The sequence below is a fragment of the Canis lupus genome, chromosome 29, assembly GCF_048164855.1.
Source record: "Canis lupus baileyi chromosome 29, mCanLup2.hap1, whole genome shotgun sequence".
Taxonomy (NCBI): Eukaryota; Metazoa; Chordata; class Mammalia; order Carnivora; family Canidae; genus Canis; species Canis lupus.
Window position 1 is genome coordinate 25471393 of NC_132866.1, and position 15470 is coordinate 25486862.

General features: G+C 53.9%; 2 protein-coding genes across 2 annotated transcripts; both read left to right on the forward strand.

Moving 5' to 3' along the window:
• The first annotated feature begins 3225 nt into the window (after positions 1–3225).
• CALHM1 (calcium homeostasis modulator 1) lies at positions 3226–7476 on the forward strand. Its single transcript, XM_072805473.1, has 2 exons — positions 3226–3941; positions 6242–7476. Exons 1-2 carry the CDS (start codon positions 3390–3392, stop codon positions 6722–6724), a joined length of 1035 nt encoding a protein of 344 aa, XP_072661574.1. The 5' UTR covers positions 3226–3389; the 3' UTR covers positions 6725–7476.
• Positions 7477–9859: 2383 nt separating this feature from the next.
• On the forward strand, positions 9860–14718 carry CALHM2 (calcium homeostasis modulator family member 2). Its single transcript, XM_072805474.1, has 3 exons — positions 9860–10168; positions 12050–12797; positions 13761–14718. The coding sequence occupies exons 2-3, from the start codon at positions 12243–12245 to the stop codon at positions 14175–14177; spliced, it is 972 nt and encodes a 323-aa protein (XP_072661575.1). The 5' UTR covers positions 9860–10168; positions 12050–12242; the 3' UTR covers positions 14178–14718.
• The last annotated feature ends 752 nt before the right edge of the window (positions 14719–15470 follow it).

Consider the following 15470-nt stretch of genomic DNA (forward strand, 5'->3'; position numbering starts at 1 on the left):
AAGACACTGAGGCAAACTTAAGGGCTTTGGAGACATCTATACAGGGCCTGGTGGAAAAAAAAATTACATCTTCCTTATATAATTGTGGTAAGAAAAATGTGGTACAAAGTACTAGGAAAGTTATTAAATACTGAATTGGTATAAAACATCCTAATGAAGTCTCCCAGATCTCTCAGAATGAGAAATATGAGCTGGCTTCAGTGAGCACAACTTTTTAACATCAGATTCTTTTTTTTTTTTTTTTTTTTTTTTGCTTGAAATAATCACAGGCATTTCCTATTCAAGGCTCTTTTCTCTAATTGTGATATAATTGACATATAACATGTTGGTGTCAGGTGCACACAACATAATGATTAGATATTTGTATATATTGCAAAATGATCACCACAATAAGTCTAGTTAACATTCATCACCACACACAGTTACAATTTTTTTTCCTGAGAAGAACATCTAAGATCCAACTTTCAAATATGTGATATAGAATTATTAACTATTGACACCAAGCCATATATTACATCCTCATGACTTATTTATTTTATAACTGGAAGTTTGTTTTGACCTCCTCCCATTTATCCCACCCCCACGAAGGCTTTTTAATGACGATCTTTTCAAAAATTTACAAGAGTTTGAATGGTATGTAAAGAATCTAACACACATTTACTTGGAAGAACTGTAAACAAAATTCTTGTGATAATAATAGGCTTAGAATCCAGTTAAACTGGGTTTTGGAGGGATATTTGGTGGTTTTTTTTTTTTTTTAATTTATTTATGAGAGAGAGAACATACACTGTGGGGGGCAGAGGGAGAGGGAAAAGCAAACTTCCCGCTGAGCAGGGAGCCAGATGCAGGGTAGGGGGTTGCGGGGGTCAGGGGTGTGCGGATCCCAGGACCTTGGGATCATGACCTGAGCAGAAGGCAGATGCTTAACTGTATGAGCCACCCAGGAACCCCACGAAACAAACCGTTTCATATCAAGTTTTTTTTTAAGATTTTATATATTTGTTAGAGAGAGAGAGAGAGAGAGAGAATGCACATACACAAGCAGGGGGAGAGGGAGAAGCAGGCTCTCCACCAAGCAGAGAGCCTTATGTGTGGCTTGATCCCATGACCCCGGGATCATGACGCAAGCTGAAGGCAGGTGCTTAGCTGACTGAGCCAACCCAGGTACCCCTATATCAAGTATTTTTTTTAAATGTTGAAGTTAGAATTCGCAGAGAATGTGTGCCACATGGCATATAGTAAAAAAGAGGTTAGAACTGATAGCCAACTTGGATGCCACTAAAAGGGCACATGAGCTACTAACAAGGAGCCATGTCCAGTATAGAAAACAGAGATTCCAGGCAGCACCTGGAGCCATACTCCTGAGCTCCTGCACCACCCCACCTGGAGCTGGATGGGGTGCCAGCCCCTCAGAACCTTGTCCTCCGCACACATTGATGTTGCAGTAGATGTCTGGGGGCAGACACCTCTTTGGCTGGATCTCCCTCATCCTGCTCTCCACCTGTGGGTGCACCCCTGGAGAGCCCCCAAAAAGGGCCCCCCAGGGGCCACCAGCCAAGGTGCTCCAGTCTGAGGACTGAGGAGGGCAACATCCTTCCCCATCAAATTCTACTTGTGATCCACTAGCATTTCCATCCAAACTAGAACAGTTGAACCTGATTCAGCCAGAGAAGAAAAGCCTAATAAAACTTCCCTGCCCCCTCCTTCCCTAACTCCCATCTAGTCTGAATTCATTTTTTTTTAAGATTTTATTTATTTATTCATGAGAGACATAGAGAGAGCAGAGACATAGGCAGAGGGAGAAGCAGGTGCCCTGCAGGGAGCCCGATACAGGACTCGATCCCAAGACCCTGGGTTCACGACCTGAGCCAAAGGCAGATGCTCAACCACTGAGCCACCCAGGTGCCTCCTAGTCTGAATTCATATCCCACTCCTCCACCTACAAGCCATGGGACCTTTAGCTAGTAACTTAACTTGAGCCTCAGTTCCCAGGTCTGTAGAATGGGGACAGTAACACCTATCCCATAGGATTGTATGAGCGCTACACAGGGTGATGCATGTGCAGTGCTGGCATCAGGCCTGACACAAGGGAAGCCCCAGACAGTGGTATTCTTGTGGGTCATACAGAGACACACAAAGACGTCTCCTATGGTCATTTGCACACATGCAGATACACAGAGGCCCAAAGCCACAGGGAGCTCACACATGGGCACACACAGGGACACACAGATCTGAAGGCCCCACCTGGCCTCCCCATCCAGGCTCTTGCTCTGCTTCAGCTCCATTTGGTTGGAGCTGGATCTGACCTGTTTTTCTGGGAGAGCTGGCAACATCAAAGGGAGTCCTTTAAGCTCCACCTCACTTGGATATGGTGGTGAAGGGGCCCTGGCCTGGTTCCCCAGATACTCTGCAGGCCACAGATCCAGGCATGAACCCCACAGCACCACCCCCTTAATTTCTGATCTGGGGGAGTAGAAGTAGAAGATGCAGTCAGGAAAGGATGTGTCATCCATAGTCCATGAACACACAGACACACCCACAGAGACACAAGCAATCAGGACAGATTTAAATATTAAAAGCAACAGGACAGAAAAGCACCTGCATTATGCTCACAGGCATAGCTCCCTGCCCAGCCAGGAGGGGACCTGGCAATCTTGCAGATTGCAATCCTCTGGCTCCAAATTCAGGGATTTTTGTACTATGCCAGCCCGCATTAGCACTATCTCCTCTACCACCACCACCACCACCACCATTGTCCCCGCTGTGACCAGCATCACCACCCCCAACAGCATTGCCATCCTCGCCACTACATCACTACAACCACCATCACCAACGCTACCCCATCACCATCACCACCGCCACCACCATCACTGTCGTCACCACCTTCTACATCACTGTTTGAACCGATGGAGGAGCCCTCATGAACCCTGATACAGCATGGAGGAAAGACCCAATGGGAAGGGAAGAAGAAGGAAGCAGAAGGTCCAGAAGCTCAGGCCCTGCCACAGCCCTGGATTCTCGCAAATTCCAGCTCTGCGGGAGACAGGGTCTCCCCCGGCCTGCGTCTGAGCCTCGTTCCCTTCCCTCCTCCCACACCCCGAGAGCCGAGAGCCGAGCCGGGCTCCAGCGGGTGTGGCCCTCGTGGTTCCCCAGTGACGGGAGGGGCAGGACCCTGGCCGCGCCCGCGGGATTGGCTGACTCGCGCCCTCGCCGCCAGCCCCCGCCTGGACGGTTTCCCGAAGAGACGGTGGACAGTGGCCCGAGCCACCGCCCCGAGCTCTGGCCGCCTCAGCCATGAGGTGGGCACCCGGCGGGCGGAGCGGGCCCCGGGGGCCCCCCTGAAGCCGTGGTGACGAGGGACGAGGCCGCCGGGCGCCGAAGGGGGCACCATGGACAAGTTCCGGATGATCTTCCAGTTCCTGCAGTCCAACCAGGAGTCCTTCATGAACGGCGTCTGCGGCATCATGGCCCTGGCCAGCGCCCAGGTGTACTCCGCCTTCGATTTCAACTGCCCCTGCCTGCCCGGCTACAACGCGGCCTACAGCGCGGGCATCCTGCTGGCGCCGCCGCTCGTGCTCTTCCTGCTCGGCCTGGTCATGAACAACAACGTGTCCGTGCTGGCGGAGGAGTGGAAGCGGCCGCCGGGCCGCAGGGCCAAGGACCCCGCCGTGCTGCGCTACATGTTCTGCTCCATGGCCCAGCGCGCCCTCATCGCACCCGTCGTCTGGGTGGCCGTCACGCTGCTGGATGGCAAGTGCTTCCTCTGTGCCTTCTGCACCGCCGTACCAGTGACCGTGCTGGGCAACGGCAGCCTGGCCCCTGGCCTGCCTCCACCCGAGCTCGCCCGCCTGCTGGCCCGGGTGCCCTGCCCTGACATCTATGACGGCGACTGGCTGCTGGCCCGCGAGGTGGCCGTGCGCTACCTGCGCTGCATCTCCCAGGTGAGGGGGCAGCACAGCCTCGGCCTGGGTCTCCCCTCGCAGCCCGGGGTCCCTCTGGCAAGGTCCAATCCCCCTCCTCTTGAAATGAGGCTTCCTCAGGGCACAGTCACGTTTTCCCGATAGATTGGAGCTTCCCAGGCTGGGCTGGGTCTCCTCTCAGAGAGGAGCTCTTTGGGGCAGGAGCATATCTTCCCAACTGAGGCCAGGGCTTCTGAAGGCAGAGCTGTGTGTCTTCTCTGCATCAGTGCTGTCTGGAAAAAGTACGATGGCTACCTCAGTCCCGAGGCCTCTGTCCCTAGAGTGGACCCAACAGCTCAGCCAACCCCACATTCTCCATCCTGAGCTCCAATGGGGAAGCCTGGCATATATATTTTTTAAAGATCTTATTTATTTATTCATGAGAGACACACACAGAGAGAGAGAGAGAGAGAAAAGCAGAGACACAGGCAGAGGGAGAAGCAGGCTCCATGCAGGGAGCCTGACGTGGGACTTGATCCCAGGTTACCAGGATCAGGCCCTGGGCTGAAGGCAGCGCTAAACCGCTGAGCCACCCGGTCTGCCCAAGCCTGGTGTATTTGCATCCTTTTCTTCTTCCAGGCTGAGGCAGTGGTGAGGCAGATGGGTGGCTGGGCCATTTGGGTACATTTCCCTGCCAAATGTCCCCAGCAGGTGCCTCCCTACTCAGGGAGTGGGATCCAAGGGTCCTGGTGCTCTGGAAGGGAGGGCTTGGGTGAAGGGGATGCACTGTTGGGATGTGCCCTAAAGGTAGGGTTGGAGGGCCCACTGACTGGAAATATAGAGCTTGGTCCCCCCAGCCCCACTCCTTTGTCTTCTGGACCCTCTGGACCCTCCCCTGTCTAAGCCTCCAGGCCTCCCCTGCAATCACTGCAGCACAAGAAGAAAGCAGCAGCATGTCCTTACAGCAGATGGACCAGGGGCTGTCAGGGAAGGGGCAGGGAGCCAGGGCTAAAGGAACACTGCTCTGGCAAGTCCAGACCCCTGGCTCCCTGGCTCCAGCCCTCCTGTGGGGCCCACGTCTCCACCCAATGCCCCATGTGAATGTCACGCTCTGAGTGTACAAGCTCTGCTTCCCTCCAAACCACTTCCTCCCTGTGGGCACTTGTGCTATTGTACCAGGCCTCAGGGCCTGGGACAGCTGTTCCTCTACCTGACCTTTAAACCACTGCATCATGAACTAAGAGGTCCCCTAGAGGACAGACTGCCTGGCCTATAGACATGTTTTGCCTGGCCTGCTGAGTGAATTCAGAATTCAGTCTTAGAATTTTGGAAAACCAGACATTTTCACATAAAGATCAGATTCCTAGCTGTACGTGAAATCTGAGGAGACCCAGCTTCATGGGGTCCACATTTCGTCTATGACCAGCACATGGGTTTTCCCCCAGACCAAGCTCATGCAGAGCAGCTTCCCAGCCCGTATTTGCTCAGCCACAACCCCCTGACCCCAATTATAGACATTTACCCGCCCCTCACATCTGACCAAAGGCTTCTCTGTGTAGCTGGGGGCTGATCCGGGAGCCCAGGTGAGGAGAGCCTCCTGCCCCATGCCTGACGGTGAATTATTGGCAGATTGGATCTAGCACCCAAATGTCTAGTGCTCTTCAGCAGAGTTCGAGCAAGTGTCTTGTTTGTTTCTTGAGGGTCCAGCTCAGAGCCCACACAGAGGAGGCTCATTTAGTGCTGGCTACCAAAAGGCAGACAATACCAGGAGCCAGAGAAGACATACAAAGCTCAGAAGAGGAAGGGTCACTATGGCCCTGGGAGGTCAAGGAAAAGGCATATGGGTAGCAAGGGCCTATTGACATGATAATAGTGGCTAATGGTTACTGAACACTAACTATGGACCAGGCACTGCACTGTTCATGATCACATTTAGTCCTCACAAAAACCCTGTGAGAATGTACCATTAGCAGCCCCATTTTATAGGTGGGGAGACCAAGGTATCTAACAGAGAAGTTAGATACTTTGCTCCTGGTCAACTAATAAGGACTGGAGACAGGGTCCAAAACCAGGTTGCCTAGTTCCAAGGTCTGCCCAGTTAACTCCTGTGTATTGAGTGCCAGGCCTACACACGGGGCATTTTACTCGCAGGATCCCATTTCCATGAGATGGTGTATCTATGCCCATTTGACAGAAAAGGAAAATCGAGTCCAAGAGGTGAATTCATTTACTCCTCAGTACTCTTTTCCCTAAAAGTCCTGATCCAGAGTGCTTGGGGATTTTAGACAGGCTTGGGGGGCCAGAGGGCAGTGCCAGTCAACTCCCCGCTGTCTCCCCTGCAGGCACTGGGCTGGTCCTTTGTGCTGCTGACCACGCTGCTGGCCTTCGTCGTGCGCTCCGTGCGACCCTGCTTCACACAGGCTGCCTTCCTCAAAAGCAAGTACTGGTCCCACTATATTGACATCGAGCGCAAGCTCTTTGATGAGACGTGCACAGAGCACGCCAAGGCCTTCGCCAAGGTCTGCATCCAGCAGTTCTTTGAGGCAGTGAACCATGACCTGGAGTTGGGTCATGCCCACGGGGCACTGGCCACAGCCCCTGCTGGCTCAGCTGCCCCGGCGACCACTGACGGGGCTGAGGAGGAGAGGGAGAAGCTGCGCGGCATCACGGATCAAGGCACCATGAATAGGCTGCTCACGAGCTGGCACAAATGCAAGCCGCCCTTGCAGCTGGGCCAGGAGGAGCCACTGATGGGCAACGGCTGGGCAGGAGGCAGGCCCCAGCCTCCACGCAAGGAGGTGGCCACCTACTTCAGCGGAGTGTGAACCATGGCCAAGTGAAGAAACGGGAATGGGGTATGAGCCCACAGCCTCTCAGACCCCCAAACCAGATGGAAAATGAAGCCTGCAGGTGTGGGTGGTAAGCCCCTAGAGCAGACCTAGGCGTCCAGGCATTCACCTGCCCGTAGAAGCAGGAAACTTGGAGCTGGAAGGGGACAGCAATCCTCCAGCTGTGACCCAGCAGTATTAGTCAGAAGGATTCAGAACTGGCTGGGGAGGGACAAGCCCCCACCTGCCCAGCCCCTCTCCAGCTACTTCAGCCCTGCCTCACTGTCTCCTCTCAGGTCCTACAGCCACTCTGGCTGTGAATTTTTACAACCTCTGTCCCTCATCCTCAAGGCTCAGGGAGTGGGAGGGCGTCCAGCTGCCTCACAAAGCAGGAATCCTCTGCTTTTGGTTAGGCTCCTGAATGAGGCTGAGAGTGGGTTGTAAGGACATGGCACACAGCTTCACCTGATGTAACACACCTGCTGCGACAGGGGATGAGACAAGATGCCAGAAGTTAGGTCTACTCAGGAGAAACCAGAGTGTGTGCTCACCATGGAGGCCACCCTATAATCGTCAAGTGGATTGCACGTTTATTTAATACTGAGCACTAAGTCTTCCTGTCTTACCCATTTGAGAGGCTACAACCAAACACCTACACCTCAGAGACTGAGTAGCTAATATGCAACAGTTTACTTCTCATAGTTCTGGAAGCTGGAAGTCCAACAACATGGCTCTGGCATGGTCACGTTCTGATGGAGGCCTTCTTCCTCGTTCAAAGTCAATGCCCTCTGGCTGTGTCCTCACAAAGTAGAAGGGGCAAGCGTCTTTTCAAGGCACTAATTCCGTTCATGAGGCTCTGCTCTCATGAATTAAGCACCTCCTAAAGGGCCCACCCCTTAATACCATCACCTTTGGGAGTTAAGATTCAGCCCCTGAATCTGACCATACCAACATCCCTTGGAGGGATCCTTGGAGACCACCTGAACACCTTCACATCCAAATCTCAGGGGGAAATCAGACCAGCCCAGAACTTGGACATTTAGAAAAGAAGCTGATATATTCCCCATTTTCTCAAAAACTTTGGGGAGGGGGCTCCAGAGAGCTAAGAGGCTTTGCCCTGAGGTAGGGATGAGGATGGGAGGGTTGGGGGGGGGATCTGCCTAGAGTAGAAACAGCTCAGACGAGAGAGAGAGAGAGAGAGAGAGAACTGGGTCACACGTTGGCTCTACCACTTACAGTGTCCCTCAGACCAATTGCTTCCTTTTCTGTGCCTCAGTTTCCTTATCTGTACCATGGGGATGAGAGTACCTACCTGATGGGGTTGTTGTAATCATGAAACAGGTGAAGCATGGAAAGCTTGTGCCACAGAGCAGGCATTGGGTATGTGGTGGCTAATGTGTTTGTAGATTCTTTACCCTGAATGCTTATCCTCCTTCCCTGGACATAAGGGGAAGGTGACATAAAGAACTGGAGCCACCATGTCAAGGAGGGAATTGAGGGCCAAGAAGATATAAATCCTACTCATCTAAGAACTCATTCTTGGGGATCCCTGGGTGGCTCAGTGGTTTGGTGCCTGCCTGTGGCTCAGGGCGTGATCCTGGAGACCCAGGATGGAGCCCCATGTCGGGCTCCCGGCATGGAGCCTGCTTCTCCCTCCACCTGTGTCTCTGCCTCTCTCTCTGTCTCTCATGAATATTTATTTATTTATTTATGATAGACATAGAGAGAGAGGCAGAGACATAGGCAGAGGGAGAAGTAGGCTCCCTGTGGGAAGCCTGATGTGGGACTCGATCCCAGGACCCCAGGATCACAACCTGAGCCAAAGGCAGATGCTCAACCACTGAGCTACCTAGGCGTCCTCTAAGAACTCATTCTGATCTTGATCCCTGCAACACTGCTTTACTGATTTCCCTTCTTTGCATCTATTCTTCCCTCCCTTACCACTTCTGAGATCCAGTTTCGCTTATTTGGAAGGAGGATAAGCCCTGTAGGCCTGCGGGGCTGAAGAAGCCCTCTAGGCTCCTCTGGGGGGTGCAACTTCATCTAGGTCCTGAATGTGGAGAGGGCTCAGAGGAGTAGAGACCAGGTCTGTGTTGATAGGTGGGGAGGAGCTTCCAGGGGGAAAAGCCAGCTCAGAATATTGAGAGGTACAAATGTCAAGAAAAGAGCAAAGCTTTGGGTAAGGCAGATTGGGGTTCATAAACAAGAGCTGTAAGACCTCACCAAACCCCTCCAAACCTCAGTGTGTCTGTCTGTAAAATAGATCTCAAGGAGAATAAAGGAGGGTAACTTTTGAGGAAGAATCTGGAAGTGTTTGGCACATAGTAGAATCTGAATAATGAACACTGGTCCTTTCCCTTCATTCCTACCCATGGACAATCACAGCTCCCAGAGGCCAGCATGGCACTCAGCAGTCCACTGTCTAGAACCACAAGTATTGCAGAGCTGACAGGAGGCTGGGGCAGGTGGGTGTCTCTCCCTTAATCATAGGGGTCATCTAGCCCATCCTCAGGCAGGGCTCTCCCCCTTAGCATTCTTGATCCATGACTTTCCAGCCTCAGCTTGCACACTCCCATGAATGGGGAGCTCATGATCACTTTCCAGGACAGACTGGGCAGCTCTGATGATAACAGAAGGGTTCTTTCAGCAAGCTGCCTTCTTGTAATTTCCACCCACCTCCCAGAGCTCTGCCCACAGGGCCTCAGAGAATCACTTGCCAGCCCTCCTGAGATTTGAAGCAGTGCCTGAGGTTAGCTCAAGTATGGACAGAAGAGCCAGTGGTGGGGAGGACTGGAGGGGGCAGGATGGCTCTCAGGGAGAAGAACCAGAATAAGTGGGGAGGCCCTGGCCTGTGTATCCTGATGGCATGACCCTGCCCTCTAACCCTGCCGGGGTCTCTGTGGCAGCTTCTGTCCAGTGGGAGTCAGGCATGAGGAGTGCTCCTGAAATGGGCAGGGAGGGCAGGCCCAGGCAGGATGTCCGGGAAGGTCCCCCACCTGGCCCCTGAACTGGTCCCACTGGTGTGCAGCACTGTCAGGGCGCCTACCCGCCCGCCGCCTGCCAGGGCAGCTGGCTCAGGACGGCAGGCAAGGAGGCAAGGCCAGGCGCGCACAGGCTGCGCCGCTGAACTTCCTCTCCTCTTGCACCGCCCTCCCCGCCCGCCCTCCTCTGCCTGGCGCCGGAGGGAGGCTGTTTTTCCACTGGTTGCTGCACAGAGTTCCATCCTGCTGTTTCATCCTCTTTCCTGGAGTTTAAAACTTCTTTGAAAACACCACCAGCCCCAGGCCCTGCTCATCTCAAGCTCCCTGCTCTGGTGCAGAAGAAAGCACAAGGGAGCCAACGGAGGGCACGGCTGGCCCGCAGCACTTCAGGGGGGCCTGCCTTGTAGGCCCACGCCCCGCGGAGGCTGGAGCCACTGGGTGGCGCTGCAGCTGGCATCAGGTAAGGAAGGGCCCCTCCCTGAGGCTTGCCAGGCGAGGGGAGTGTGGCAGGACTGCTCAAGGCTGCCCAGAGGGATTGTCCTGGAGAGAAAGTCCCCACTGAGGCTCCTCATTCTAGGCAAGGCCAGTGGTGCCCCCCTCTCCCAGCCTGTCCTGTCTTCTTGCCCTGACTGCTGTGCTTAGAGATCCTACCCAGGCCCAGATGTGACCCCCCTCCCTGACCTGAGGGACAGGGCCAGTAGTCTCAGATGGCCTGGCCCGCCTCTGCTCACCACCCGCTGTGTTCAGATATCTTGTACCACGCTTTGGGCAGCTTATGAACCCAGGGCCTCATGAAAGTCATGAGGAGCCTTGAAGCCAAAAGGGGAAGAGGCAGAGGGAGAGGAGCCTGCTTTAACCCATTCATCTCTGGCAACATTACAAACTCTTTCCAAGGGAGAGGGATGGAGCCCCTGGGCTGTGAGTGGGAGGAAGAGTCTGCTCCCTCCTCCTCCTGGCTCCCCACGTGGTCACGGAGCTCTGCCCGCCCCATCTGGCAGGATTGGCAGAGACCGGGTGGGGTGTTAGTGTAGAGAAGAGGCACAGAAGGAAATATGGCAGGGGGCCCCACCTGTTTGCTGTCCATCCTTTCCCTCCACTCCCTGGCTTCTGGCTGTGGACTTTTGTTTTTCAGCCCCCAGAGCAGGAGGACACGGGCCACACCCTGGCTATACCCATCTCTCTGCTTGTGTGGGTGGGGTCTAGAAAGAGCCCCAGGCGTGGCCACTTCCTGGCAGGCTGTCCACATCCCAGACCATGGCCGAGCAGGCTGGGGATGAGCTGGTGGGGATGGTAGAGCTTTAGTTTCCATCCCTGTCACTGGCAGGCTGGGAAGCTCCCTGGGAGGCTGCTGGGTAGGGAAAGGGTGATTGGGTGGGGAAGAGAAAGTTCGCCAGGGCTCTCATGGATGAGCACAGAGCACAGTCAGGAGACCAAGAAAACAGAGGACCCACCCTTATCTGCTTCCCAAGCCTCCTTATAGGGCAGGCTCAAAAGTCCTGCCCAGATACCTCTATACTGTGATGGCCTCGAGAGAGGCACTTTCACTTCTTCAGGCCTTAGTTTCCTGATCTTGGCAGGAAGGAGAGTCGTCTCCACTGCCTCACCTCTGGGAGCCACCTTAAAGCCTTGACAGGGTGAGATGGAGGGTCTCACACATAGGACAATTGTCAGGCATCATTTATTCCCTACAGCATCCCTATGGGGAGACCAAGGGCTGGAATGATTTGTCCTCCTTTCACAGAGCAGGACACTGAGAAACAGAGAAAAGCCATGAAGTATGTTGAGAGCCAAGATCTCCTAAACCAGTCTGGACTCTGAGGTCTCCCAAATGAAAAGTTCTCATGAACTCCAGGGACACTGTGCCTTGCTCGGCACCGACCAGGGGCCTTTCTCCCCACAGAGCTGAATCAAACCCAAGTCCCTTACCTCCCAGGAAACCCATTCCAGCTGTGATGCCCATCACACCTTCCAAATAGTCCTAGGTCCCTCAGCGTATTAGTACCACCTGAAGCCCCACATCCTCCAGTGCCACAAGGCCATTCTTCATCCCTAATTCAAGGGAAGCTTGTGGGAGTAACAAGAACCCAAGTGCCCAAGGCAGACACACATGTGGCCCTGGCAAGCCCCTCAGCCTCAGAAAGCCTCTGCTTTCTCTATGCACAACAGGGATAGGACAGGTCAATGTGGGATCATGACAACAGGCAATGAGGGATGGAAAGCATCTGACACCCAGTGGGAACTCAGTGAGCAGTGGCTACCACATCCCCTAGGCCCCAGGGCTCCCCAGATTTCCCCCTTTCTCACCAGCATGGCCATACCAGATGCTCTCAATTTCTTTCAGTTTTCAGAGGCAAACGTTTATCAGTCATCTACCACTCCACAGGAAGCACCAGACAGGCCACCAGAGGGGATAAAATGGCAAGACTGTGCCCTGCCTTCAGATGCTCACCCACCTGCATTCCTTCCTAGTCCCTTCCATCCCTGTCTCCTCCCGCCCCCATCCTCGCAGCTGGTCCCTGAGCTGACTTGTCACCATGGCAGCCCTGATTGCAGAGAACTTCCGCTTCCTGTCGCTCTTCTTCAAGAGCAAGGATGTGATGATTTTCAATGGGCTGGTGGCACTGGGCACGGTGGGCAGCCAGGAGCTCTTCTCTGTGGTGGCTTTCCATTGCCCTTGCTCACCTGCCCGCAACTACCTGTACGGGCTGACGGCCATCGGCGTGCCTGCCCTGGCCCTCTTCCTCATTGGGGTCATCCTCAACAACCACACATGGAACCTGGTCGCTGAGTGCCAGTACCGGAGGGCCAAGAACTGCTCAGCTGCCCCCAACTTCCTCCTCCTAAGCTCCATCCTGGGCCGTGCAGCGGTGGCCCCTGTCACCTGGTCCGTCATTTCCCTGCTGCGAGGGGAGGCCTATGTCTGCGCTCTCAGCGAGTTTGTGGATCCCTCCTCACTCACAGCTGGGGAGAAGGGCTTCCCACCAGCCCATGCCACGGAAATCTTGGCCAGGTTCCCCTGCGGGGAGGGCCCCGCCAACCTGTCAGGCTTCCGGGAAGAGGTCACCCGCAGGCTCAAGTATGAGTCCCAGGTAAGGCTGTGCAGAGGGAAGCTCCTCTTCTCTCTTCCCTAGGTGATGGCTGCTGGGGAGGTACCGGGATGGTCCAGTGTTGAAGCTAGAGCTGGTCTGAGGTATCTGAGCCAGGTAACCTGTGGGTTAGGACTTGGTGAGGCAAGTTTTAAACATTAAAAGAATGTTCTTCTGGCTCAGCCTTGATCCCAGTCATAGATTAAGCCCCTTTTTCTCCAAGATTGAGCATGAACCCCCATGAGCTTATGAAACATCTGCTGTCAGCTAGGAGTTGACACTTTCCCATCCCCAGAAGGACCCCAGCCCAGCACCGACTCAGCCCCAGGTTTTGCTGACATCAGGGAGCTCCAAGCCAGAAGGGATGTTTAGTTCGGAAGCAGCCGCTACTGCCCCAATCCTAGCCACAGCTGTGGCTCACTTCTGAAGGAGCAGAGGTCAGTCAGGGGGAGAGAGGGCAAGGGCAGAGGCCTGGGCAGAAAACACAGCTGCAAGTGTTCACTAGAGCAGCAGAGCATGAGGGAGATATGAAGGAGCAAAAGACTTTCTAAAAAACGAAAACAGGACAGCCCAGATGACTCAGCGGTTTAGTGCAGCCTTCCATCCAGGGTGTGATCCTGGAGGCCTGGGATCGAGTCCCACATCGGGCTCCCTGCGTGGAGCCTGTTTCTTAAACATTTAATCCCCTTAAGACCAAGCCCTCTCTCTGTGTCTCTCATGAATGAATAAAATCTTTTAAGAAATAAATAAAAAACAAAACAGGGAATGCGATTTCAAGGCAATGAGGATAAAGTGGAATCACAGCCTGAAGGGCCAGCTTCCCTTACAGAAGTAGGATCTGCTCTAGGAGTGGGGTGTGGGCCAGGTTCAGCCCAGCCCAAGCCCTGTGACCAGCCTTCTTCCTGGGGTGGGTGAGGGTCCAGGCAGCTCCCTGCCCTTCCTCAACCCTGCACCTTCTCTGGCCAGCTCTTCGGGTGGCTACTCATCGGCGTGGTGGCCATCCTGGTGTTCCTGACCAAGTGCCTCAAGCATTACTGCTCACCACTCAGCTACCGCCAGGAGGCCTACTGGGCACAGTACCGCACCAATGAGGACCAGCTCTTCCAGCGCACCGCCGAGGTACACTCACGGGTGCTGGCTGCCAACAATGTACGCCGCTTCTTTGGCTTCGTGGCACTCAACAAGGATGACGAGGAGCTTGTTGCCAGGTTCCCAGTGGAAGGCACACAGCCTCGGCCACAGTGGAACGCCATCACTGGCGTCTACTTGTACCGTGAGAACCAGGGCCTCCCACTGTACAGCCGCCTGCACAAGTGGGCCCAAGGTCTGGCAGGCAATGGGACAGCACCAGAAACCATGGAGATGGCCCCCCTCACCTCCTGAGGGTCCTTCATCACACTCTTTGCAAGTGACAGTACTTGGGTTTCAAACTGAACTCCACTGCGTGCTCACAGCAGCATCAGACGGGGATGATTTTTAAAACTTTTTTGGGAAACAGGCCAGGAGCAAGGAGCACAAAGCAACCTGGGGTGTGGAGAGAGCTAGTAGACAATGGGGTCCGCTTCCACAGGAAGGTTCTCAGACCTGAAGAAACCCCCTCTCCTGCTGCCACCAACCACTGGGGTCAACAGCTTTGGAGAAAAGACCCCTTTGCAAAATTCGTCCTTAATTAACTAGGACATGGATGACCTTTTACTGGTAGGACTCCAAGGCTGGGAAGCCCTGACCAGCAGAGCCAGGTAACCGTGAAATTCACCAGCAGACTCCTTGTACAGGATATCGTGCTATTAATGGATGTGTGACTGATTGCATATGGTTACCTGGCTCAACAGCGCTCAGCCAGGAAGATGCCCTCCAATGTATGCTCTGGCATTATTTTATATACTTAAATTTTTGATAAAGTTTTTCTTAGTATAAAGGACTAGCCTGGTGTCTGCATGATTGGACAAGCCATGCCATAGCAGGCAAGGGGTCATGGAGACAGGCCCAGATCCCATCCTCTGCAGGAGGGAGGGGGGACCGAGAGACCCTGGGCAAGATTAAGATGGATGGGAGGGCAGGGGTGCAGGGAAAGCCAGGTGTCCCACATGTTGGATGACCCTATGGCTGATGATGTCTTGACAATTCAATTCAGTTATCTGATTTGATCTGGGGAACAGGTGAAGCCTGGCTTTTCTCAGAGGGAAGATCGCTTTAAATTTCACAAGTCAGAAGATCCTGCACTCAGTAGGGCAGACTATCTCCCCCAGATAACGTAGTGCTAATGACCAAATCCCACCCTCACCTGCCTGCTCTTGCCTGATCACCTCCGCCACCTCTAAAACCCTCGATGCTCTCCCTGTCCAGCTTCCCAGCATTCCACCCAGTCACTTCCCAAGGAAAAGCTCCCCAGCTCTCACAGCATTTAAAGCCCTGCCAAAGAAAACATTTAATCCCCATAAGACCAAGCCAAAAAAGAACTAGCTTCAACAACTAGCCTGGTGTCCAAGAATTCTGCTGGTGTCCAAGAATTCTGAAACATTTGGGATTATTACGTATCAAAGGAGGTGGAAACCATCTTTCTGGGAAGTTTACAAGGGTCACAGGGAGGATTAGGTGTGGACCCATCATGTCCCTTTTCCCTCAGGTCTCAAGGAAAACCATCAAACTAGTCAATGCCCTCCACCCAGCAACATC

Bases quoted from the DNA above. Each gene is read 5' to 3' on its own strand.
- CALHM1 (XM_072805473.1), top strand. From the start codon at position 3,390: ATGGACAAGTTCCGGATGATCTTCCAGTTCCTGCAGTCCAACCAGGAG. The intron at 3,942-6,241 runs GTGAGGGGGCAG...TCTCCCCTGCAG, and splicing joins ACCTGCGCTGCATCTCCCAG to GCACTGGGCTGGTCCTTTGT.
- CALHM2 (XM_072805474.1), top strand. From the start codon at position 12,243: ATGGCAGCCCTGATTGCAGAGAACTTCCGCTTCCTGTCGCTCTTCTTC. The intron at 12,798-13,760 runs GTAAGGCTGTGC...TTCTCTGGCCAG, and splicing joins GGCTCAAGTATGAGTCCCAG to CTCTTCGGGTGGCTACTCAT.